Here is a 27350-nt window from a genome sequence, read left to right as displayed (position 1 = left end):
TTCTGTTTCCCCATACTCTTATATAAATATATTTATATATGTACATTCCCATCTTAAAACCTCTATAAATACCCCTTGTCACCTACTTCTTTCCTCTATTTCCTTTTATTTTTCCTCTTGTCCCACTATCATTCTCAGCCTTCATTTGGGTTTCAGTAATTTCTCTCAGCTCTGTTGCCCTTGCTGAATCCCTACCAGGCCTCTCACACCCTCCTTGCCACTGATTTTGGATCACTTGTTGCTTCCCTTTCCCTGGGTTGACTTTCCTCTTGTTCTTAAATCCTTCCTCCCCACCACTATCATGATCCCAATTCTACCTTACAAATCTGGCTAGACCAGAGGATGTACATTGGTACGATAGCAACTGGAAACACAGGGAATCCAGGACAGATGACTCCTTCAAGACCAGTGGTGAGAGGGGCGATGCCTGGAGGGTGGAGGGAATGTGGGGTAGAAAGGGGGAAACCGATTACAAGAATCTACATATAGCCTCCTCCCTGGGGGATGGACAGCAGAGAAGAGGGCTTGGGGAGATGTTGGACAGTGTAACTTATGACAAAACAATAATAATTTATGAATTATGAAGGCCTCATGAGGGAGTGGGGAGGGAGGGGGAAACGAGCAGCCAATATTAAGGGCTAAAGTGGAGAGCAAATGCTTTGAGAATGATGAAGGCAACAAATGTACATATGTGCTTGACACAGTGGATGTATGTATGGATTGCGATAAGAATTGTACGAGCCCCCAATAAAATGATTAAAAAATAAATAAATACCCAACTCTTTAAAAAAAAAAGAAATTTTGTAATAAACACAAATGTTATTTTAAAAAAAGAGTTAGAGTCTCAGAAGCCCACAGAGACAATTCTACCCTGTGTTACAGGTTCACAGAGACTTGGAATAATTAGTGGCATGAGTAGGTGGTCTTTTTCAATTGTTTACAGAGCATATCACCAGGTGTTTGTCCCACCTAGCTGCAGGGGGTGCACAAGCCTGCAAACTTTGGTCTACTTTGTACCTGAAGTCCTCCTCGAAGAAACTGAAAGTGCATTATTTGAAAATAGATTGTTTTCCTCTTTGTGATAAATATATATTTGGTTAATGCATTCTCAGTCAGGAATCAAGCATCCACAAGACATAGACATAACAACAAGAACAACAAAAAACTATTTCAAAAAAGTAGGGAAAATGATCCTGTAGCTGGAAGCTAAGGTAACAACCCAACTATGTGAACATCAAAATCAAAGCTAAGGTAACAACCCAACTATGTGATACTTTAGGAAGTATCAAAGTTCTATAGAAAGTTGTTTCTCTAAGGGACACTCATGTTTTATAAATATTTTCTGAATTCACAAAAAATGCAGTGTCATGAATTTTACTGAACGTAAATGTGTGGGCTATAATCATTACGCAGTTAAGAAATTTGGTTGAGCCTCAAAGAATTTAGAGAGAATGATGGTCTACATCCTGAAATAAGTTGGACAAAGGTTAAACCAGTGCATCATTTCCCTTTCCCCAAATAATTCCCGTAGAGAATGACTGGCTGGTCAAGGTCTATCCTTAGTCCTCTTACCGCCCTAAGCCTATGGTTAATCACCGCTGTGAAAACCACTGAGGGCGTGATGACTCACCAAAGGGGGAGGGGGACAGACCCGGAGTGAGGTCCACGTCCAGAGCTCGGACTTAAAGAAGCTTAGCGTCCAGATCTACTCTGCACTCATGGGCTAGACCTGACAGGAACTGATGACGGCAAAGCCTCCGGCCAAAGGCTTCTTGCATGCTTGTTTTTGTCCCTTCTGTGACTGAAAATGTAGGTTTCCGTGCAAGAGGTTTTTCGATATTTGTGTACTTTATTGTCCCATCTTTTTCCTTTCTTTTTTTTTTTTCTCTTTTTCCTTTCTTTAAAACAGTACAAACTGTTTTGTCCTCAGATCAATTGAAAAAAAAAATTGTGTTCCATCCCTGCAAATGATACCTTGTTGACTGTCACTGGAGGCCTTCACACTACTGGAAAATGGTCCCTACCTCTTTGCCACCGCTGTTTAAAGGAGGAGTCTCCACCATCTCCCAGGGCTTCATTTGCTCAGACAGGCGAGAGGAGCTATCAGACTGGAGCGCAGAGAGCTGCCTTGTTCCACTGCTGACGGGACTGTATTTTCTACCTCCCTGCCTGTCCACTCATTCCCATGAATATAAGACTATGCACCTAGGGACGTGAATGAGTGGTGGTGGGTTAAATAACCCATTTGTGACCATTGGAAGATATACTGCCACAAACATTACCAGTCTCTTAGGTGTCCTGGGAAAGTTGTAGTCATGCTACCACCTGGTGGGGACAGGTATAACTGTGTCCTGACCAATCCTACCACCAGAGTCCACGTGGGATGTATGAGGGGACTTCAAAATTCAGTGGGAAAATGCCTTTGTTTAATTCAACTTTTCACAAGCTTTTTGAAGCTCCCTCAGATGTGTCTCAGATAACTATATAAACATTCATATTACCTCAAAAATAGACATTTTTTTCTCCTTGTAGGCCTTCAGCAGTAAATAGCATGGGAGCCATATCTGTATTACCAGTAGGCAGGCAGTGGTCAGATATACCTCCATGCCCCGTCCTCCTTTATCTATTCTGACACCATCCATTCTTTCTACACCACGCTACATCTATGCTGGGTTCTCTCACCGGGAGGAGGCTCAGAGCTCCAACACTCTGCACAGTTCTGTTCCTGTCCTGCTCGCAAGAAAGGTTTCAGGTGTCCGGCAAATTTCAGACCAGAGTCGGAGGAAAGGTTTTAGCAGAAAGAGAAAACTTATTTAAAGGAGATACTTCAGAAAAGAAATGCAAAGGGCCCTTAGCTAGTTTAAGAAGCCCTGCCCTCCCCACCCCACCCAAAAAAGCTGAACCTTGCAATTTGCTCACGGAAGCCTTACTGCCACCAAAGGTGGAACCGCCACCAAAGGTGGAAGCCTTATGGCCACCAAAGGCTGGCTTTCTGGCGGGACTTCTGCTGTTGGCTGGTCCTCTGTAGCGTCCCTCCTTCTTTCAGATATGCATGTCATTGCAATCTAACAACCCAGCACCCCAGACTTCATGAGGTGCGCTTGTCCCAGACCCGAAACTCGGGAGTCTGCTCCTTCATTGTGGGGTTGTGTGACCTTCTGGCCTATTTCATACTCCATTGCGATGGCCACACAAAGCTCAAGGGGGCTGATTGGGGGAGTTTGCAAGTTACCATAATTTAGGATCAGTCATTCGTCCACATCGACACTCTCCTCAGCCAGCTCTTTGTGGTCCCCAGGCTGTCTGTCTTCCCGGACCAGCAAGTCCATCCATCTGTGTCTCTCAATCACCTAGACTCAGTAAGGCTCCTCTGGCTCAGGCCCGTTGCTCTATGCCTCTGGTCTCAGCCTCCTTCACTTCAGATAGAGATCTGGAACATGCTCTTCCCATGACCTTGGACTTTCTCTTCCTCTCTGAGCTGATTCTGATGCCCGGAGGAAAGGCTTTGATGGAGGTGTGGTTTTGGTCTTTCAGCAGACCACATTGCCAAGGAAACAAAGGATGGGGACTAAGTCACACCCTCTAGAAGGGTCTACAGATGCATCCCACCTTAATCCTGTAACAGAAAACACCTTCCAAAATGAGATTATAGCCACAAGCATAGAGTCCAGAATTATTACATCACATAAGGAATTGTGGCTCTAATTAACTATATCTCAGGCTTTCTGTTACTGTGAACATAAAGTATCTACCAAAAATTAGAAGTGGGAAATAATTTGCTCAGGAAAGGGTGAATTAACTGAACTTCTCCAGGGGAGAAAGACAAGGCTTTCTACTCCCATAATGAGTTGTAGTCTCAGAAACTCACGAGGGGAGTTCTACCCTGTCCCATAGGTTGGCCATGAGTTAGAATTGACTCAATGGCCGTGAATTGAGATCAAGGCCCTTGCGTTGCTCATCTGTACATGAAAGGCCTGGGAGGTGCTTCCCTTAAGACTGCAGCCAAGAAAATCCACTCTGTAGCACACGGGATGGCCCCGCGCTGGCCCTGGCACAGCAGCCCCAGCTGTGCTCGGCTGCTGGAATTGCTGTCCATTATCCTCATGGTGTTCGCATGGGCATGAGAATGAAATGTAGCCTGGTCCTATGCCCACCCTACCGTCAGTTTCTGATCCCATTGCTGTGACTCATAGGGTTTTCAGTGCTCATATTTGAGAATCGATGGTCAGGCCTTTCTCGTAAATAAACTTAATGAAAACTCTATCTTATTGGTAGTCCACGCTTAGAGAGCATTTGGTCAGTCCTGACTCAGTGCTAGACACTGTGCTGAAACTTCAGTGAGATGGTCTTCATATCTGGAAGACCTATTAGGCAGATAACTAGCCTTTGTTTCTAAGATGAGAAATCTGAGATTGCAAAGGTAAGTAACAGATGAGGAGAATTCATGTCAACCAAGGCAGTGGGTGATATGGCTGAAGTAACCAAGATAGCCCATTGGACAGCAATGAGTGAGCCCTGAGTCTTCTGGCTTCAAAGGATAAGGGCCCTTCCCTCTAGCCCTTCAGCCAGGAAGAGATATTCCTTCCAAGTGGCACTGATGTTACTCTCTAGGAGATGGAAGGGCTGTGTGTCGCTGAGGGATGTTGAAGACGTTCTTTTTCTGTGTTCTCTGCCAACCCATGCCCTGGTGGGATTGTTCTGCCTGGGCTCACTTGGTCGTTGCCTTTGCAATAGACTTTCCAGAACAATTCTGATTCCAAGCTTTCTTCCTGTAATCCTCATAAGCAGAAGTGTAGCCTAGAGGGAATGCACTGAAAAAAAACACATTAATTAAATTTTTTTTTAATTTTAAGCTTTCACATGACATTAAGATGGATCCAACAAAGTGATCTCAGAGAGCCAGAGTGGAAGGAAGTCGTCAGGGTCTTTGGGGCTTTTATCTGCGCTCTCCCACCAAGTGAAGGCTCCGTTTGTGTTAGCTGATTGCGGAAGCTGACCTGTGCCCACGGTTCTGCATTGAGGGCAGGCCAGTGTACAGCATGAAGGTATACCTCTAGTAGCTCAGGAGGAAATCGAGCCCAGCGGTTTCTTTCAAGTGGTCAAAGCAGTGAAGTGAGCAGGTGGATTGAAGTGTCGTCTCTTTGGTGAATACGTCCCTTTGAAGGCAGAGGAGAAAACCAAAGTCTGAGAGCCTGGTGATAATGAAGACATTTGCCCAGAGCACTCGCTCTGCTTTATGAGATGGAAACCTGATGTTCACCCCGAGCCCGGGTAGAATTCTGGAATGCATATGCTTAACTAATCGCCTTAAATAAGACAAAGAATAATGCTTATTGACATTTTAATGTTCTCAGAAAATACCCTCCAGTAGAAGAATGCTGAAGAGATGACTCATAGCTTGTCCCTGGAAAGGCATTAACACCTGGTTAATGAGCAGAAGGATATTTCAAAACACATTCAGAAACTTTTAACTGAAAAATCCCAAACAATCTGATCATGAAAATCTTGTTACTAAAGATCTGCCGAACTATTTGGCATGTGAAAAAATAAACCCAAAAGGAGAGCTGGCTGTCAGTGACATGCCAAATGACCCACTGAGGGGATTAATTTCACACAGACATTCCAAAGTCCCACAGAGGAGAGACTGTCTCTACAGCCAGAGGGCTGAAGTCCCCAGGTCCCGTCTCACGATGCCGAGCATGTTCCTGTTCGGTTGCTTGGTTGGTTGTTGCCTCCACGATTGTCTCCTACAGGACCACTCAGTGAAGAAAAAAAGGTGATATACATGACTTAAAGGTTTTGGTTTTATGAATATTTTTTAGAGGTTACCGATGGCCATTAAGAAATGAAGAGGGGGCTTTTTGAAGCTCTTGTCTTTTTCTGTACATTGTCTGAGTTTCTGTCACTCAAATCTGCACTAACGCGTGTTCCTTTCCCCAGGGAGACAAAGAAGCGGAATTAGGGCTTCCATTTTCCCCGCTTTGTGACCGGAAGTCGACGATGGTGGCGCAGTCACAGATAGGTAATGCTATGAACGTGGGCCTGACAGGGACATAGTCCGTGTCCTCACTAGGCTGTTTAAAGGGGTAACTTCTGTGAACACCTCCCTTTAGACTGACCTGATTGAATGCCAAGTGACAAGGGGATTGAAACATGGTCTCACTAAAAAAGCCCAATAAAATAGCTCTAGGACATGTCCTCAGTCTTTGAGCACAAGGGGCTTTTGTTGTTTTGTTGCTGATTATAGTCCTCCCGAATGCCCCCCCTCGATAGAGTACAACTCAATGATGACATTAATATACCTGTTCTGTTTGCATAGTATACTTAATTTCATATTTTTAAAAGGAAAAAAAATGATTGTCTGAATAGGTGTGGGGTATGGTTAGTGGGTTAGTGGTTAGTGACTCAAAGGTGGACAGTTTGAGTCCATCGGCTGCTCCACGGGAGAATGTTGAGGGCGTCTGCCTTCAGAAAGATTGTCAACCTAGAAACCCTGCGGGGCAATTTGCCTCTGTCCCATAGAGAGTCCTAGGGGACTCTGTCCTATAGAGCCGACCCCTACCTGATGGCAGTGCGTTCATTCGAACAGATGTGCCAACAGAAGAAAATGTATACAATGCTATTGTTCCCCGCCATATTAATTCCTATCATCTCTAATTGTATTGTTACTACAACATCTTCTTGTTAGGCTGCGACCTTCAAAGGTACACAACAGTTATCTGTAAGGCAGCGTTGTTACTACCCAGTGGTATGATTCATACACAAAGGACCCTCACATGACCTACGTGATCCTCCACAGGTGGCTCTCTGCAGCCATCAGCAAGCGCCAACAGCAGTTTTCTAGAGAACCTAACACAGGTGTTCTTCATTGGTTAGCAGGTGTGAAGATGTCTGTCCGGTTTAGGACCTCACCTGGTGGGCTGGTAGGGATCTCTGTTTCCGAGGTTTGCTACCGCTTGCCCCATGTGACAGCTTACCCAGCCTAGGCATGTAAGCCGCAGTTGGAGCTTGAAATAGCACCTTCCTGGGGGCTAATTATACTGCCTTGCCTTGCATGCATTAAATATAACATAAAACTACCCCACCTTTTTTTGTTTTTAATTAAAAATATGTCTTAACATATACTCTGGCTGATCCAGCAACCTGAAATCTGAATTACTTTTATCCAGTGGATGAGAAGCTCTTCCATTGTGCCTTTTCTGATACACCATCACCCAAAAAGCCCCCTTCCAGGCATTTTCCTATATTTCTGTGGGAGTCCATGACTCCCTTTGGCTTTTGGGGCGACAGGCACTGGATGGTAAGCACCCATCCATATTTGGTCCCAGGGGAGGTTACGGTGTATGCAGAACTTGGGGACAGGCTATCTTCTCCCCTTCCCCCTGAACAGTGGCTGGCAAGTGCTTCCTGAAGGACCAATCCCCCTTCTCTCTGTGCGTCATTTCAATCTGGATGAGTACTTTCTATTCAGTCTCGATGGCCCAGAGTGTTGGGATTAATGTTGTTTCCCAGAGATGTTACGGTTCCCTTTGCTGATTTGATGGAACGCACCCACGCGCTGCAAACTAACACTTTACATGCAGAGAATAATAAGCAGCAATTTGAAACATTCGGAAATATTAACCCACTGACAGAAAGCTCTGATTAGTACAGGAAGAGGAAAAAAATGACAAAGATTGGCTGTGTTCTTTGAGAAAAACTTCACTGTCTTTCTTTGGCGCTGAAGCTGTTCTGTTGGTGGTCAGCAATGAACGTCCAGAAGCAAGGAAGACCTTGTAGAAAGTGGAACGATCCTCACTGGCAGGGAAAAGTATATTCCCTTTCATGAGAGCTGAGCGTGTTGTCAAGAATAGAATGCACAGATGGCTGGATAGGAAATGACAAAGACATGCTTGAAGATTGTTTTGCAACATTTCTAAAGATTGTGTTATTTAATATATCATCAATCAAGGGGTAGGTTGGTACTTGCTCTCCCAGAAGCATCAGTCTCTTCACTATGACTGGAATTCACACCATTTGAATTTTTTTTCTCCTCCTTTTGTAGGTTTCATTGATTTCATAGTCGAGCCAACGTTTTCTCTCCTGACGGACTCAACAGAGAAAATTGTTATTCCTCTTATAGAGGAAGCCTCAAAAGCCGAAAACTCTTCCTTTAGAGATATCAGGTTTGATATTTTTCGGTCATTATTTTCCCTTCGAGATGTTTAATAACCTTTTCTCTATTATTTTTATAATTTCTTCCATCTTGGCAGCGTATTCTTAGAGAACTATTAAATAGTATTGCCATCTAGTGGCCACATATTACATTGCAGCTACCTCTGAAAATTACCCACTACCAAATAGAATTCTGTGCGTGGCATAGTGGATTACTGAGTTGAGCTGCTAGCAGCAAGGTTATCAGTTCAAACCCACCAGCTGATCTTCGACAGAAAGATGAGGCTTTCTGCTCCCACGGAAAAAAATGTATAGCCCTGGAAACCCATAGGAGTAGTTTTACTCTGCCCTAGAGGGTCAGTCATGGGGCAGAATGGACTCTAAGAGAGTGAGTTTTTGACCAATGGTGAGGTCAGCACGAGATCGGGCAGTGTCCCATCCTGTAGTAGTAGGGTCCCTAAGATTCAGAGCTGCCCGAACAGCACCTAACAGCCACCACCCAAAACACCAAAGTGTTAAGGCGCTGAAGTGGCATTTAGTACTGAGGAAAATAAAATTAATTTCATTTTAATTGACCCGTTTTGTTTTGTGTCCTGGCTATAGTAACATATCTGTTATGTTGTAAAAAACTAACCAATTCAGAACCACTTGTCCTTCAAGTAAGACCTGTATCTAAGTCAGCCTCTTAGCAATGCAAGAGAATCCAACAAATGAATACAATATATAGTAGTGGAGCCCAATAGACACAGAATAACACCGTATTTCAAACGGAGTATCTGCATTGCTCAATTTGGTGAAGCATAGGTAGCATCGTTGAAAACGCCCACTTGCAGAACAATGCTACCTGGTCGCCAGTCTGGTTGTGCAGCGGCACCACCTGAGACTCCATAAAGGGTGCCGTTGAGGGAACAGGGGATGTGCTAGCTGAGAGAGCCCCTCCGGATGCTGCCCGGGGAGGAAAGGACTTCCGGGGAGCCCCGAGCAGGATCACTGCCATGTGAGGAGGGCCCAGGGGGGGCCGCAGCTCAGCGTCAGGCTGACTGACGTCTCAGGCGTTGTGCCACCAGTCTTGTCCCCATTCTGCCCTCTTCTACTGTGTCCCAATCTCCGTGGTTTTCCACTTGGTTTGTTTTGTTGCTGTTGTTGTTAGTGCAAGTCCCAAGGGGGAGACGAAAGTGGCGGACCCGAGGAAAACAGCCCATGTGAAAAGCAGCGTGAACGACGGATCTTCCTCCTTGGACTCCTCCCTGGCCGCCGTGGACCTGAAGCGCTTCAAGCGCAACCTGGTGGACATCATTCAGCAGAACAAGGAGCGCTGGAAGGAGCTGGCGGCCCAAGGTAGGCGGCGGGACTGCCGCCTCTTGGCCTTTGCTTCTCTTCGCGTGCATGTTTGGATCCCGGGTCACAGCAGGTGTAAAGGACAGGTGTCCTTTATGCTACTCCCCATCACAGCAGGTGTAAAGGACAGGTGTTCTTTACGCTCCGGAGCGTTGGCTCTATTGGGACTCGTCCAGGGCAGGAGAAGGGTGGCGTGACTTCTAAAAGACTGCTGTCCAGGCCGTGCCCTCTTGGCTGCAGAGGCCGTGCCGGGGGCGGTGGGGACGTGCTACTAAGGACAACGGGACAAGACAAACTGGGACCCAGTGCATTCGGCTCCGTTGGCCGGCCTTGGTGATTCGCCTTGGCTGGGGCTTTGCGTTGCACTGAGAACACAGCCCTTCCGTGCGATAGACTCTGCCGCGGGATCGTTCGTCTTTCAGTTTGCTGTGTTACATACTCGACAGGCGGTTTCACTCAGGATTTGCAGAAATCATTTGCATCTGACCACTAAAAAAAAAATCCCATAGGACTCTAGTTAGATCTGTTTCTGACGTCTCTGCTGGGTCCCACTCCTCCATCCGTCCGTTGTGGCGTGAGAAGAGTCCTTAGCTTCCTCCTCCCTCCTCCTCCTGCGCCTCCTTCCCTGCAATCCCTGCACCTACGGCAGCTTCTTGGAATACAGAGGGGGGAGGGGGTCGTTCTGACAGCAGCTTCTTGGAATACAGAGGGGGGAGGGTGTCGTTCTGACGGGATTTTCCTCCATATCTCTGCAGAGCTTACTCCCTCTCGGTCGGCAGGTCTCAACTTTGGAGGTCTAATTTGACACACACAGCACTCAATCACTCATTTAGCTTCATTCTTCCTTGGACCTTGGGAAGCATAGGCAATGATCCTTTCCCATTTTCCAGATAAGGAAATTGAGGGAGAGAACAGCTATATGACGTCCGCACATTGAGGAAATCACCAGCAAAAATTCTGGGGTTGGCTGCTTACGTATCTGGGGGCACACACATGAGAAATAACAAGGAGGGCACTGAGGCTGGGGGAAATCGGTCCAGCCGGTGCACGCAGGCAGTGAGAATGAGTCACGTGGTGCCATACTGTCGTTGTTGCTATTAGGTAAAATGCTACAGTAGGGTTTGAGGATACAAGTGAAATTATTTGAACCGAGTGTTCAAAGGATTACTCTGGGTACAGAAATGAAGTTACTCTTTTGTTTTTGGCAATGAAGATGGAAACAAGGAGGCCAACATAAGACAATTGTTCGTCATGCAGTAGACAGACAATGAGAAGTGAGACCGTGTAGTAGGGGTGAAAGAAGAGAGAAGTATATAAACGCTGGATAAAAGTGGTGGCCTGAACTGGTATGTATGAATGGAGCAGGAGTAGGCTGGGGGGCAGGGGCGGGGATATAGATACTAAATTTAAGCTATATTCTAAAGTAGAGCTGATGCGTTTATAGATCAGATCTGGGGTATAAAATATAAAAGGGAGTCCTATTGATTGTGCTACACATCGAGCTGCTGAACGCAAAGTCAGCAGTTCGAACTCAGCAGTCGCTATGTAGCAGAAAGACCAGGATGTCTGCTCCCATGAAGATATAACGTCTGAGAAACCCAAAGGGGCAGTGAGGCTCTGCCCTGAAGAGTTTCTGTGAAGCTACATGGCAGTGAGACTGTGTTTTGTTGTGTTTTTATTGACTGTGTAGATACATTAGGAGCCCTGCCTGGTGCCATTGTGGTTATACATGGGGCCGCAAACCACAAGGTCAAGTGTTCTATGCCTCTAGCCTCTCCCAGGGAATAAAACAGAGGTTTTTATTCCTGTAAAGAGCTATGTCTTGGAAACTCCCAAGGGCAGGTCTAACCTGTCCTATATGTTGCTAAGAGTCGGCATGACATTCCTCTTGATTGAGTTATTCCCGGCATAGCAAATCACATGATTTTCTGATTCAAAATGGCCAATCCTAGTCCATTTCAGCTCACTAATGCATAGGATATCAATCTTCATGTGTTCCATTTCATGTTTGACCACTTCCTAAATTCATACTTTGCACATTCCAAATTCTGATCATTGGCAGAGTTCTGTAGCTGTTTCTCAGCAAAGGAAGATCCCAAAGCCTCCACTCCCACCGGCTCTCCCAGACTCATGTCACCATGGTCAGCTCCTCTCCAAGGAGCCAGCTCCTCTCCAGTCCCATTGCCAGTGCCCTTGGAGCCGACAGGCCCATCGGCTGGCAGTAGCTCTGAAAACGTTCTGCTTCCTTTGGTTAGGTTTTCAGTACTTGCAGTGCTTTGAAGTTGTGCGTAAGTTTTCAGCAGCTTCTTCCTCTGACGTGGGGAACTAAGTCCTTCTTGGTTGTCTTTTTTTAGTCTGGAAGCTGCACTTAAGCCTGTGCACTTTGGGTGACCCTGCTGGCATTCAAAATATCAGGGACATAGCTTCCAGCATCACAGCAACACACAAGCCACCGCAGTATGGCAAACCTACAGACAAGTGGTGGGTTCTGGCTATCCTATTCTGCTAATTGTGATTGGATCATATCTGTCCACCTTGAAGGAAGTCTAATCAATACATGTACCAGAGGTATCATATTTGATGTATATCAAATATATCTTATATCAAATATATATAAATATATCATGTATACATATATCAAATATATCAGATACAACTATCATTTTACTTTATGCACCAACCACAGAATCTAGTGATGAAAAAAATTGAAGAATTCTACAAAGACTTCAGTCAGAAATGGATCAAACATGCCGTCCGGATGCATTAGTAGTTATTGGTGATTGGAATGCAACTTGGAAGGAACAGTAGGTGGAAAAGTGGACTTGGTGATAGACATGGAACTGGAGACTGCATGATAGACTTCACAAAACCAAGGAGTTGTTCATAGCAAACACCTTTAGTCAACAGCACAAAAAGCAACTATGCATGTGTCCTTCTCCAGATGGAATATTCAGGAATCAAATTGACTACATCTGTGGGAAGACACAATGGAGAAGCTCACTATCAGCAGCTAAAACCAGACCAGGGACCAATTGTGGAACAGATCATCAATTGCTCATATCCAAGTTCAAGAGGGAGCTGAAGAAATTTAAATAAGTCGACCGGAGCCAAAATATGACCTTGTGTCCATCCCACCCGAACTTCAAGAACATTTCAAAGACAGACATTGAACACTAATAACAGAAGAGTGATGAGCTGTGGGAGGACATCAAGATCATCATTCATGGTGAAAGCAAAAAGTCATTAAAAAGACAGGAAAGAAAAATATATATAAATGATGTCAGAAGAGACTCTTAAATTTATTATTAACCATAGAGTAGCTAAAGCAAATGGAAGAAAGGATGAAGTCAAGGAGCTGAGTACCCTGTTTCCCCAAAAGTAAGACATCCCCCGAAAATAAGACCTGCTTACTGTGTTGCCTCTTGCTGAAATATAAGGCACCCACCAAAAATAAGACCTCCCCAAAAATAAGGCCCATTGAAGCTACTGTAACTCTGGACTCTGGACCGTAGTGGCAGACGCCCCATTTCGCAGCTCACTGTTGGCTGCAGCACAGCCGGAGCAGACAGGAAGTGTGAGGTCTCTTTTAATAAAACAATAAACAATAAATGTGTACCATATTCTTCTTCATGGAAAAATAAGACATCCCCTGAAAAAAATTCTTCTTCATGGAAAAATAAGACATCCCCTGAAAATCTTTGGGAGCAAAAATTAATATAAGACACTGTCTTATTTTCAGGGAAAATGCTGCACATATTCACCTCGTGAGAGTATTTAGAGCAAGGGTGTTACTTTGAGAACTAAGGTGTGCCTGCCCCAATCCATAGTATTCTCCCTTGCCTCATATGCATGTGGAAGTTGGACATTGAATAAGAATTTGAAGGAGAACAGGTGCATTTGAATTGTGGTGCTGCAGAACAATATTGAAAGTACCATAGAGTGCTAAAAGGACAAACTAATCTGTATTGCCAGAAGTAAGGCCAGGCTGCTCCTTAGAGACAAAGATGTCAAGATTCTGCCTTACATACTTTGGACAGATTGTCAGGAAAGAAGACCATCGTGTTGGGTAAAGTACAGGCGCAGCAAAAAGGAGGAAGGCTCTTGATGAGATGGACGAACACAGTGGCAGCGGCGATGTGCTCAGGCGTGGGAACAATTGTAAGGATGGCGCAGGACCGGGCAGTGTTTCATTCTGTTGTGCACAGGGTCTCTGTAGGTTTTAGCCACCTCGATGGCGCCTAACAACAAGAGATGTGTACACTACAACCTAGAAGCTTCAGAGCTCTGGTGAGACAGTGGATTAAGAGTTGGCCTGCTTACCACAAGGTCAGGGCTCAAACACACCGGTTTCTACTGAGGAGAAAGGTAAGGCTGTCTGCTGGCATAAAGGTTTACGATCTAGAAACCCTGATACAGGTTCCTGTGGTTCTGAATGAACTTGACAGCAATAAGATTATTTGTCAGATACTTGTCAGAGAAGGAAAATTCAAAATTTCCCCAATTATAAAGAAAAGTAGTAAAACTACATCCTACCAAAGGTGGACAAGCTTTAGAGTCTAAGCCATGACATGCTCTGGCTCTGACAGATTTCACTGTATAAATCTTTCACCGCAGTTTGACGCATATCAGAATCCATACACACGCTCAATGCAAGCAGCAGTAAAAATGGGGCCATAAACTGATGTGTTGACATGGAACAACACAAACGATTGAAAGTCATCAACAGGGATAAATGGCACAATATGGAGAAGATGCTAAATGTAGGAAGAAAGAATCCATAAAAGTTTGGAAGCCTTAAAAAAGGCACACACACACACACACACACACACACACACACACAAATAGAAAACACTGCCATTGAGTTGATTCTGACTCTTAGTTACTCTGTAGGCATCCTGGTAGCACAGTGGGTTAGGTGTGGGGCTTCTAACCACACGGTCGGCAGTTTGAAACCAACAGCCATTCCATGGGAGAAAGGTGAGACTTTCCACTCCCTTACTGAGTTAAAGATTCCGGGTCCCTATGAGTCAGAATTGACTCCAGGGCAGCGAATGGTGAAACATTAAGTTCTGCAATACTCATGTGACAGGACAGAAGAGTGGCATTCAGATGGCCCAGGGGAAAGATAGAGCTTGTATTGATTAACAGTAATATTTTATTTCTCAGATTGGATGGTAGACACACAGACATTAAATTTACAACTATTGTTACATGGATATGGGCATTATATACAGGCTTCCAAATAATTTGTATGCCTAGAATTTTTCATAATTACATTTCATAATTAAATAGAAGAAAATGTAATCTGCTACAAAAATATACCTTTGTCGCCAATTTTAAAGTCAGTCTGTCAGAGATATTATGATTGTGATTCTTAATTGTCATCATTCCCAGTATTTAAGTATACATTAGAACTACATTGAGAATAAGGCATATGATGTTTAGAGCTTTGGAAAATCAATTAAGCATTTGGGCTCTTAGCAGAACCACAGGCATTTGGTCACAATCATATTGGCCCAGTAACTATATTTCATAGGTATTGATAAAGCTTCCCAGTAATCCTAGATCCATGGAAAGACCCCTAGGCCTCAGGCTACGAAACTCCCGTGTCAGCAGCTGGATAAGATGTGATGGGAGGAGAGTGTCTTCATTCAATGAACCATCTGCTGAAGATCTAGAAACAGTTCTTTTTGGAACTTTTAGGGGGGCGGAAATATAAAATTCCCTCCACCCCAAACTGTTTACTTTTTTTGTTTAGAGAGAGAAAAGTGCCCTTGTTGTTCGATCAGCACTGTCCAATAGTTAAGTCTTTGTTCAGTGTAAACGCTTTCCTTCTAGGGAGGCAGGCAAGGGGAATGGTGCAGAGTGACCCTCCTCGTCTGTTTTCTATGTACAAAATCTCAGCCAGACACGTAACCTTTCTTAGCTTCAACAATGTGATGACTCGGATAAGCTTTTCCTCTGGTCCTGATGTTGCTATCTTATTTTCAGAGTTCAGCTCAGGTTATTTGTTCAGCCTGCTGATGGGATAAATATGGTGAAAGGATAAAGTCTTGATACACGCCTTTACTGATTTTAAACTACACAGTATCCTTTAGTTCTGATCAAATCGTTGTCCTTGGTCTATGTACAGGTTCTACATGAGCACAATTAAATGTTCTAGAGTTCCTATTCTTTACAATGTTTTCTATCTATCTATTTATCTATCTATCTATCTATCTATCTATCATCAATCATGATCCACTAGAGGCATTCTCAAATCATCAAAAAGATGGATTGAACCAGTGATGGAAACAATGGGTTCGAGTATAAAAATGATTGTGAGGGTGGCACAGAAATGAGTGGGCAGTATGTCCTTCCGTTGTCCATAGGGTTGCTATGCGTCACAATAGACTTGGTGGCACCTAAAAATCACAGCAATGATCCTTGCCTGAATCAGTTTGTTGATAAAATAGACAGGCATTCTCATGTCACCTGGATCAATCTCCACATACAGTCCAGGCTGACTTTTTAGGTCCAGAAGTAAAAACTTTGAGAAGGAGTATATTCGCCTATACTAGTGGTGAGTAGGATAATAAAACTCTACAGACTCATCAGGTCAAATTTGATTCATAACAACTCTATAAACAACAGTACAAATGATCATGCTTGAGAAAGAAATTCTTAGTTTCTAAAGAGTCATATAAATTTAGAGAGTTTTCTCTAGTGGCCTGTTATTCTATCTCACAGCTCCGTTTGGTCTGGGGCTGAGAAAGAGGAGGAGATTTAGATTCATGGCTGAAACTGTTAAAGAAGCACTGAATGGTAACATGAGTCTCAGTTCTCCAGCAAGGGCAAACTATTATCTTTGGAAGATACCTGAGTGGTTTGACTCATCTTTAGATAGTGGATTCCAAAGAGAACCAGTTCTACTAAACCTACTACGATTGCAGTGGAAATGGAATCAAGCCCAGCTGTTCCTTCATTCCCATTTTGAGAAGGCCAGCGACTACTAGAGAAAAGCTAATGATGTTCATGGAAATCCCACATCCTGAGCATCAGTCTGGAATGGAGCTCAAACACGTCTTACTGCATGGGCTTATTTTCCTTGACTCCTGCCCAGGGAGTCATTTATGCCTCCTAGTGACCTTGCTGGGCCATGAACTTACTGCCCCTTAAGTTGCCTATCTAATTGTTCCAGCTGGGATTGTCCATTTGATCCAATATAGACACTTCTTAAAGGTGCATAATGCTCAAGGCAGAAATTTCTATTAGTTAGTCTCAACTATTTTTTGGTCTACCTTCATTTATCACCTTAAGGATGAGGACTCCCTGGTAACCGAGGATAACATTTCAAATTGCACCTTACCATTCCCCTTTGCCCTCCTTCTTCCCCTACTCTGATTTCTCCTCCCACTTGTAGTCTATAAGCAATGGATTTATGATACAATGATACATGCTTTTTATTGTATGTTTCCCAACTCCTCAATCTGAAACAAGGTTCATGAGAATAAAGATGTTTGTTTTGATCACTGATGTAGCCAAGCTTCAAGAAGAGTTCTTAGCACAAAGTAGGACCTCACACAATGGTCCTACATCCAAAGAAGGAGAGAAGGCGAAAAAGGAACAGGAAGGACAAAAAAGAAAGAAAAGAGAGAGGGTGTGGAGGGTGGGGAGGAAGATCAAGAAATATGACACTGCCATTTCCTGTAAAGTCTCATTATATCCTTCTTTATTCACGTATTTCCCTCCTCTTCCCACAAATCTATTATTACCCTGAATTTTGTGATGATTCTTTTTTTACTATTACTCTTCTTGTTGTACCTTTAAATAATGAAACAATACATGGTTTAGTTTTACATATCCTTAAAGCATGATATAAATTAAATCATGCAGTATATAGTCCTCTGCGATTTGCGTTTAACTGCACACCATGGGATTGTTTGTTGTTGGTGTTGTGTCCATGGTGGCACAAATAGCTATTGTTCTTTTTTTTTTTTTTATCAATTTATTGGGGCTCATACAATTCGTCACAATACATAGATCAATTGTGTAAAGCACATCTATACATTTGTTGCCCTCATCATTCCCAAAATTTTCTTGCCTCTTGGGTTCCCGGAATCCACTCATTTTCCTTTTTTTTTAAATTTTCCCCCCCCTCCCCTCCCCTTTCCCCCATGCACCCTTAATAATTTATAAATTATTATTGTATCTTATATTACACTGTCCGGCGCCTCCCCTCACCCACCCCGCTGCGCCCGTCCCCCAGAGAGGAGGCCATATGTGGCTCCCTGTGATCCATTCCCCCTTACTACCTCCCCTTTCCCTCCTGATATCGCCCCCTTCACCCCCAGTCCTGAGAGTTTCTTCCGTCCTACATTCCCTGCGCTTCCAATTCCCCTCTGTACCGCTGTGCATCATCTGGTCTAACCAGGTCTGCAAGGCGAAACTGGGGTCCTGGTAGTTGGGGGGAGGAAGCGTTTAAGAACTAGAGGAAGATTGTGAGCTTCATTGTTGCTATACTGTACCCTAAGTGACTCATCTCCCCACTACCGCTCTGCAAGGTATGTCCAGTTGTCTGGAGATGGACATTGGGTCTCCATCGCGCACCACCCTCATTGACAAGGATATGACTTTTCTCCCTGCCTTTGGTGTTTAAAGGCTGGTCCCTTTGGCCCTTCATGATCACACATGTTGGTGTGCTGCTTCCATGTGGGCTTTGTTGCTTCTGGGTAGCTATTGTTCTTTTAACTCAAATATCACCTAGCAATATCTTAGCCCACAGGTCACATACACAAATTATGTAACTTCCATTATTTTTCTATGACCCAACACTTTCTCTCTGAAGTCCCAATCTTGCCTGTTTTGAAGAAAACACAAGCTTGCCACTCACATGTTTTAACTGGATCAGGTTAAGGATCAGGCTCGGCTGGCTAACCTGTCTTTTTTTCTTGTTTAAATGGCATCACATCTCAGGGGACTAATATGACATGCATTTGGTCTGGGCATCTGCTCCTTGCTTCACCTCTGGCCCCACTGGGATCTCGGAGCTATCCATCTGCTTCTGACTGTTAGTGCCTCCTCACTGACACCTGACCTCTTGTTTCTATAGTAACAAGCACCAAAACTCTGCTCTCCCCACAAGGCGCATTCTCCTTCTCTCTCCTTTACTCCTAACACTTCTCAAAGGCAGAGAAAAGGCTCCTCATTTACATCATAAGGAGCCATCAACCCCACCCTGAACTTGGCAGAAAACTGTAGGTCTCTCTCAGGTTCTTGCCTTGAAATTTCATAAAGGTACTTCTACCCTTCTTTAAGGAGGCCTCGTGGTGCAATGGCTAAGCATTCGATAACTAACCCAAAAGCTGGCAATTTGAGCCACTCTGTGAGAGAAAGATGTGCAGTCCGCTTCCTTAAAGATTAAAGCCTTGGAAACCTGGTGAAGCACTTCTCTTCGGTTCTCAGAGGGTTGCCTTGAGTTGATATCTACTCCAGAGCCGTGGGGTTACGCTCTTCCTTGGAGACTGGGACTGTCCATTTGTCTGTCACCCCTTACACGCTCAGAGTGAGGTCTCTTCTGTTCTTGAATCCCTAAATTTACCTCGGGATATTTTCCTACTTTCTCCCTCTTGGAAAAAACCCAGCGTGTTGAAGGCAGAGTCCTATAGAACTATAATCATCGAATTCTTCTGTATCTTCCAACTTTTCCCAACCATTTTCCTTTTCATTCCATAAAATAAAAACTTTTAAAAAGTTGCCTTTGCGTCAAATCCCACTTGTGTTTCTCAGAGTATCACGATGCTTCATAGGGGTTTCAAGGCTGAATTTCTGGAAGTGGATTTTCTGCCTTTGTCTCCCAAGAGATTCTCAGCTGAGAACCAAAAGGCAGAGGGTTCACCAGAGCCCCTCAGAGGAAAGGCCTGGAGGTCTACCTCTGAAAAATAGGATCTCAAAAACCCTAGGGGAAATCACTCTACTCTGACACCTGTGCAGTTTCCAGGAATCAGAATTTACAGTAAAGCAACTGTGTTTGTTTTTTAATTCCATGTGGGAAAGTGGCCACTGGAGCAGGAAGGGATCGAGCGTGTCCCTCCTCCAATGAATGTTCCCTGTTCCTGACTCCTTGCTTCAGCAAACTAACAAATCTTATCTCCATGTGCATGGGGTAAAGCAGCTTTAAATATGATCTGGACGTAGGAGAAGGAAGGGACAGCTTGAAAAAGTATTTCTCTAAGAATTGCTGTCCCTCCATTGATGGTGGCCCTAGGGTTAAAGATTTATATTTTTGTTTCAGGGTACCATGGTATAAAATATTGTGTTTACTTGCCAGAATGGCCTGACAAAACCAGACCAGTGAATAGTAGTTCACAATTTTATCAAATCAATAAGCCTTTGTGGTTGTTTTAGGAGAGAAATTAAAAATTAAGTGTAATTGTTAAATGGACTCTTTATTTAAAATAATATTATCCAATTAATATGTCAGTTATTTTATACCACTTGGCAAGGAAAAAGTCATAAAACCAATTACCTGGATCATGTTATATAAATTGAATACAAAAATTTTAATCCTTTGAGGTTTATCAGTCTGGTTAATGATGCTATAAGAGTGTATCTGTTTCAGGGGGAAACTAAGCAGGAATGTGGGAGGCATTTTTGATACTAGAAATATGTGTATTTGATAAAAAAGTAAACCTCTCTATGGTAAGGTTTAGGGCAATCTTGAGACTTGTTATGATTTCATTTTAATTTCCATAAAAGCCAATCTTAATATTTTAGCACTGCATAACAGGGCAAAAATGATGGGCTTCCTGTCATCGACTCACATGATTTAACTTAAGGGACTTTGGAAACAAAAGCTGGAGCGTCACATTCTTCCTCACTGACTTCCGCAGTTTCTCTGAGTAACATTAGACTGCCCATCTCCCCTTTGCCACTAGAACAGTAAAGAGTAATTCAGTTAACATTCCAACTTTTTTTTCAATGAATGAAATATATTTATTGACACATTTATTTAAGTACATGCTAGGATCATACTCATCATACTGTTAGAAATGTCAATATATTGAACAACTTATTCCACTGTATGAAAGTTTGCAAACCCATTTAGCTAGTAATCTATTTCTCAAGTTATTATTAAATTTGTATCTATTGTATATGTTAATGTGGCCTATATAGAAGCATAATACTTTGTAACAATGAAATAATGAAATTCTATTCTAACTTTTATCCACTTTTTTTTTTTTCAATTCTATGGGGGAAACTGGCCTCTATGCCCATGAACTCATCTGGAAGTAAGACTGAGCCACTCTGCGCTCGGGCCTTAAATTCCGACCCGACCCACAGGGCATGTATTTGGATGGGTTATCCAGGAAAACAAAACCAGTGATACTCATATTTGTCTACGAAGAACTTTATGTAAAGATGTAAGTTGATATCACGTGGCCATCCCAGGCCAATCCAACTCAAGCGCATAGATGCGATGCTAGCTGGGCCCTCTTCACACGCGTGTAGGTAGCTACAGGCCCGTGAGGCCAAAAGGTAAAGCAGGAGGCAGGGAAATCACAGGCCGGTAGGTGTAGGGTTGTATGGACCCAAGGTGAGTGGGAATTCACTGGGAGGTTTTGTTTTAATATGGCTTATCTCCAGTTCACAGAGCTAAGTCAAAGCAAGGTATTTTCATGCACTTATATCCATGAAGTAAGACACTGAAGAGAAGGAAAACTAGAGTTTATCAGCTCATGGTCAAGACGAGCTAAACACAGTCACTATAGTGGCCCGTTCCATCCTGGGAGACTGGGCTAGGTTAAAAACACAGGACATTGCAAGGCATACAGTGAGAATCCCTGTAGGAGATGTCACACATCAGTGTGTTGCACATACAAAATCCCTGACAACAAGCTGAGAAGCCACCAAGGAAGTCATTCCAAAAATATTGATCAAGGTCTCCTTATACAAAATAAAGGCCTATTTATTTATTTCTTCAATAGCTGAATGTAGGGAGTTCTAGTGGCTTCTGGCTCAGAACCAGGCAGGTGCTGAATTGGATGAGTATCTTTTCCATGCTACGGGAAAACTCAATCAAGGCCATTAAGTCCATGGCAACGTCTAGTGATGCTGAAGCCCAGGGTAGCACTGCCCCTGTGAGTTTCTGAAACCACTGCTGTTTAAGGAAGTAGAACGCTTCGGCTTTCTCCTGAGTAGCGGCTGGTGTTTTCAAACTGCCGACCTTGTGTTTCACAGCCCACTCATAACCCTTCTGCGAAAGGAAATCTGAGTTTAGCTGTGAGTCCATACAATGAACATATGTTATTCACCTTTTTTGTTGTTGCTGTTGTTAGCTCGAAGACCTGGAAAAGTCAACAGATAAAGGTAATTAGTAAAATTAACCGAGGAGGCTGTTTCCCCCAAACCTTCTTCTTACTCGATGTCATTTCTTCTAACACCTGAAATGGAGTCATTTTCTCTAATCTTACTTTCCATTATTATTTATACCTCAAGGTTTTGTATGTGACCCCTGAACTCCCTGGGCTAAGAAACAAAAAGCAGTTGGGAGCTAGAGAAGGGAGTGATGGGGGACGACAGTGGTGGAAAGATGTTTTGCTGTTGAATATAGATGGTGTAGGCGTATCATTGTTTGGATATTATTTTAAATTTAACTAGGCTTTCTATAGATACTTTAGCTCCTTTGCATTCTAAGATATATCTATTTTCTTCTCTGTGCAGATTTAATCTACCTCTGTATTCAGTCAGAAATCATCATAGGAATTACTAATAAGTTACAAGGAATTAGAACTAAGGATGGCAAGATTTCATTTCATGTTGAGCTTGTTTCTAGAGAGACTAGATGTTGGTTCTCAATGAAATGGGTTCACATGGGCTCAGCCTTTCCAGTGGTTGTGGTGATGGTGCCGAACTGGATGGCACTTTGTACTCTGGGACACAGGATCACTGTGAATTGTAATGATCAATGACACCCAGCAATGACAGATGTGTTATTTTTAAACATTGTTATTCTTTATTTGAAAGAGCATTGAACGTGTAGTAAGATAGTAGACAAGCAGTTTATTTAAGACCCTGTATTGTGAGCAGAGCTCATTGAATTTTTCATTAAGAATTAAAAGGCACACAAAAATCTATAGGTCTTACGACATTGCCTAAATAAAAATAAACACATAAAGCTAGACTTATTTCCATGAGAAAGAAGGGAAAGATATATGAAAATATTCCAAGAAGCTTTGGAATTTTGAATCAATCTTCAATCACAAGAATGTTAAGTTTACATTTTGATTACTGTTATATTTTAACTGATTAGTATAGTTCATTAATTAAATTCTGTTTGTTGAATCCTACATTTGAAATACCTCAAAGTGCAATACTGCATATTACGCATGGTAAGTGATTGTCGCACTTCTGTTGCAGTTGGTGCCAAACCCTAGGCAGATTCATATTTTACTGAGTACAGGCCAAGTGCCAGGCAGCAAGCTGGGTTCTGCAGTCATTACCTTACTTGATCATAACCAAATAGGCCTATAATTTGGGCAAGAATGATCACCATTTACGAATGTATAAACTGAGGTTGAGGGAAGCCAATAAGTGACTCAAAATCATAATCTTATACATATATTAGAGCAAGTCTACCATTCTCATTCCTTTGCACAGTTTCACACAATACACAGAGACTAGCTTCGCAACATGGCAGGAGTTTATGCAAGAAAGAGGAGCCAATTTCTTGTGAAACCTAATCCCAAAGACTAGAGGAAGTGCATCATGAAATGTACTTCTGTCTTCTTTTAGCACCATCTATTCAGTAAGCTTTCAAATGGGATTTTTAACCCAGGGAAATTTTTCCTTTTAAAACAGTATTTTAAATAATTTTCAAATTATGCATTTGGAAGTGAAATTTTGCATAATTTCTTCATTCACCACTTGGTCACTTATACAAATATTTATAATAGCAGTTTACAAGAAAAAGAGTTAGTCTGATCAAGTTTCAGCTCAGAGAACCTAAATAATTTGTCCATGTTTACAAAATTTATCTTTGCAAGAACTGAGATTTACATAGTATGTCTGAATTCATAGTATGAATTCTGGATTGTCTCTAGGTAATGTTCTAGGAGTTAATTGTTACAGGTTGATTTAGTTTGATTTTCTAAGCTTTCTTCCTGAGCAGAAGGCTTGCCCAAATTGTTTATTGACAAAAAACTATGAACACAAGCAAAGAGGAACTCCGAACAGCAGTAAAACTTTGGGACATTTTAAGGGATACTTGCTGCCCGTGTGCATAAGTCCTCGCGCTTGTGCAAAGAAAGTCAAAAAGTATTGCTAGTGATATTCCAGTTTATACATGTCTGGGCTTATTCCCAACAGAATCTGTTTACACGTGTTTCTACAGTCAGTGGGTAGCTGTAGATAAATCCTATCAATAATATATTTGTTTTTCTCTTTAAAAAAACCAAACAGTCAAAACAGAGGCATTTGAGGAGATCTGCTAGGCCCGTTAAACTCGGGAACTGAGGTCAACTCAGGTTGTGTTGAATTTTTTTTTTAGTTTGAAAGGGAGTAATCTTGGAAGATTTTCAGTGAGAACACAGGACAATCATGGAACTTTATTGAAAACTTCATGGACTAAGTTTTTTTGTTGTTTTGTTTAGTTTTTTCCCATCAAGACGATGCACCTGCTCATTCATTAAGGCTACAAGAGTTTGGTTGGGAAACTATCCTATCCTCATTATAGCCCTGATCTTGATCGTTTAGACTTCTTTTTGCTCCTAAAACTCAAAGAACATTGCATGGAACATTATTTGAGTGCTTTCAGAATGCCGGAACTGCTGTTATGCTGTGCTATAGAGGTCAAAGGGCACTGAATTCCTTGGAAAGGGCTACACAGTGGAGACACTGTCTTCTGAGGAGTGTACATTAGAAAGAGGATATGTTGATTAATGATAGCTTTACATTTTGATCATTTTACTTGACAAAGGTTTCTATGATTTTGTACTAATACTTCTGAACTTACTCTTCTATTTATATGCACGGAAAAAAATACAAAGGAAATCAAGGAGGGTGGGACGCATCCCTTTCATGATTATTGATTGAAGTATTGATCGTGAAGGCCTCAAAGATATGACTGTGTTAGATAAGATTATAGCTAGATGGGTTCACATACAAAAATTTTACATAATTTACTTTATGTTTTTTAAAGAGATTAAGGAATGATAGAGTGCAATTTCACTTGAAAATCATGTCACAGCTGGAGCTATGACATAAACTCACTCCAGTCAATTCGGACTCAATATTATTAAAATGAGATCATCAAAGCAGGTTTTTATTCATTTATCTAAATAAATCTCAGATAATAACCTCTATATAATTCTATACCCAAATGCTCATATATGAAGGGGCTAAAAAAAGTTTCTTGTTAATCCATGCTTCCACAACTTTTAGAAGTTCCCTAATCTTATTTTTTTAATAAACTACATCTAAGTCCTTCAAGATAACCTTTCATTAGATTCTGAGAGTGTCTATGCTAACAGAAATCAAGGAAAACTTATTAAGTGCCTTCTGTATATGAGGCACTGCCCTCCCTAGGAAGCCAAGCTTTTGCCTTGAATGATTTTTTTATTAATAAATCCTTTTACTGGGGGCTCTTACCTATATTATCACAATTCATACATCCATTATACCAAGTGGACATGTACAATGTTGCTATCAACAATTTCAAAACATTATCTTTCTTCTTTGAATTATTTTTAACCAACAATCCAAGTAGAAATGAAAATAAGAATTGAATTAAAAAATTAATCATCTCAAATTCATCATTAATAAAACACAAAAGATTTCAGTAGGGGAAACAAAGATGTGTATGTATAAATGTATGTATGTATATATATATAATTAAAGGGGACAGTCCATTGCATTTATCTTTATCATTTTAGCACCATGATTTCTCAAACATGATTATAGATGTTAATTATAGATACTAGTTACTATTTATTTTTCACAACATCCTTACGACAGTTCTTCTAAATAATAAGTGCTTTTTTCCAGATATAGAAAACAGTCTATGAATGCATCATTTTTCCTTTTCAATAAAGCACTATTTTTTAAGTAAATCCTTGTGTGGAGTGGAAGATAAGTTGGCCAATGGATGTGGAGATTTCAATCTGTTTGCTGGAAATTTCCCAGACCCTGTGAGAGAAAGGGATCTCATTATTGCAGAAGGTTCATTTGGCTTCATGTATCACATAAATTGTAGCTCCAAATTCTAGGAGTAGATACATCTGGTGGAAACATCAACATATTTCTGGTTTCAAACACCTGTTGAAATGTTAGGGTGTAGCATTTCTCTTTGAATGACAAGACACTTTCTTTGAGTGGTCAGTCAATAATTTTGTATATTATTTCTACAACAAAGCTCTTGTTACTTCTACAATAAATCTCTTGTGGATGGTCCCTTTTAAAAAACATCATAAAATTAGTGTGATTTTCATGAACTTACTTTGTTTGTTATATCAGTTCTACCATTTGTCCCTCCTGGAAACATTTAATGTTTCTCTGTAATTAAAAAATAATACATAAAAATACTAAGGGATATATTTGAAATTTTATATTATAGTGCAAATAAACCGCAATTGCAAGAATGCTCTACGATACCATTTTTTATACGTTTAGAATGACCTGTTTGCTACAAGAATCAGTTTGAGTTTAGCTATGTTCTTTTTTTATTAAGATCTGGTTTTATATATTTATTTGATGAAAAATATACAGGACAGACATCTACCAACTCAGCCCTTCTTTGGGTACAGCTCAGTGACATCAGCCACATCCACATGCTGTGCCATCTCAGTTGCTGGATTTTTCCCCTCCCAATTAGTTAACCATCATTAATCTAAACTCACTGTCACCTACACATGTCACCTAAGTTTTCAAGTTGCTGTTGTTGATTTGATCACATAGATGATCCTTTAAAAGAGCACAATAATCAAGGCAAGCCTTTCTCACTAATTAAGCTGAATTATTGTTCGGTTGAAGATGACTGGATGGGGATAGTTGGTTAAGATTTAAAGATTTCTTCAGGGCTGGCGTTTTGGGGTGGAGGGAGTGTTCATCCAGCTTCATTTGCTTCAGAAGTCTAGATTCCATAAGAATTTGACTGTTTCCCACATTTTTTAATCTTTCTGGCCAGAATTTTTCCCATACAATCTTTGTTCACAACATTCATTGGAAGTAGGCAACATTCACTCCCCCCCCCAATAGTTTTATTGAGATATAATTCACATATGATACATTTCCATAGTTCTGTTGTATTTGAAAAGAGTTGTATGCACATCACCACAACCAATTCTAGTGTAACCTCCCCTCCCATATTTATTATTTGCTCCCCAATTCCCCTCAAACCCCACCCCTGCATCCCCGGTAAGCTATTACATCAAATATTGCCTTTACACATCCATCGCCAAACTCAGAAACATACAAAAAAACATAACGTGCGTGTGTGGGTGTAAAGAAAAGACCACTGACAATATTAAAGTAAGCCAGAGAAAACCTCTGTTGAGAAGCAAGCAACAAATATTTAGACCTAGAACAAATTCAGAATGGGTCAAGAGGGGATCAAATGACCAGGTATGTCATACCATATCATAGTTCTATCCACCACTGTTAAACTGACAATGAGCTCTGCCTGATGGTAAGGCTATTGGAGTCTCTCAATTGCAGTTAAAGGGGATCTGCCAGAAGCTTAATCCACATAGTTACTCTGTGGATGAATTTTGGGTCCCCACTGTCCTCCATTGCCTTCTACATATTGAGTGTTCCCAATTTAGGCTCTGATACCTTTCCCTCCATTGGATTTGGATTTTGTTATTTGTCATCTTTTTTTTTTT

General features: G+C 41.9%; 1 protein-coding gene across 1 annotated transcript in view; it reads left to right on the top strand.

The window, feature by feature from the left end:
- PDE1A (phosphodiesterase 1A) overlaps positions 1-27350 on the top strand; it is a 299823-nt gene that overhangs the window by 254539 nt on the left and 17934 nt on the right. The window contains exons 11-13 of the mRNA XM_045296276.1: positions 5941-6022; positions 8045-8165; positions 9305-9492. Of these exons, the coding sequence (XP_045152211.1) occupies positions 5941-6022; positions 8045-8165; positions 9305-9492 (391 nt within the window). The remainder of the gene's footprint in view (positions 1-5940; positions 6023-8044; positions 8166-9304; positions 9493-27350) is intronic.

Source organism: Echinops telfairi, unplaced genomic scaffold (assembly GCF_000313985.2).
Source record: "Echinops telfairi isolate 266 unplaced genomic scaffold, ASM31398v2 ScPeMD7_3;HRSCAF=10, whole genome shotgun sequence".
Taxonomy (NCBI): Eukaryota; Metazoa; Chordata; class Mammalia; order Afrosoricida; family Tenrecidae; genus Echinops; species Echinops telfairi.
The sequence above is the reverse complement of the archived record's forward strand: the minus strand, read 5'-3'. Positions and strand labels throughout refer to the sequence as shown.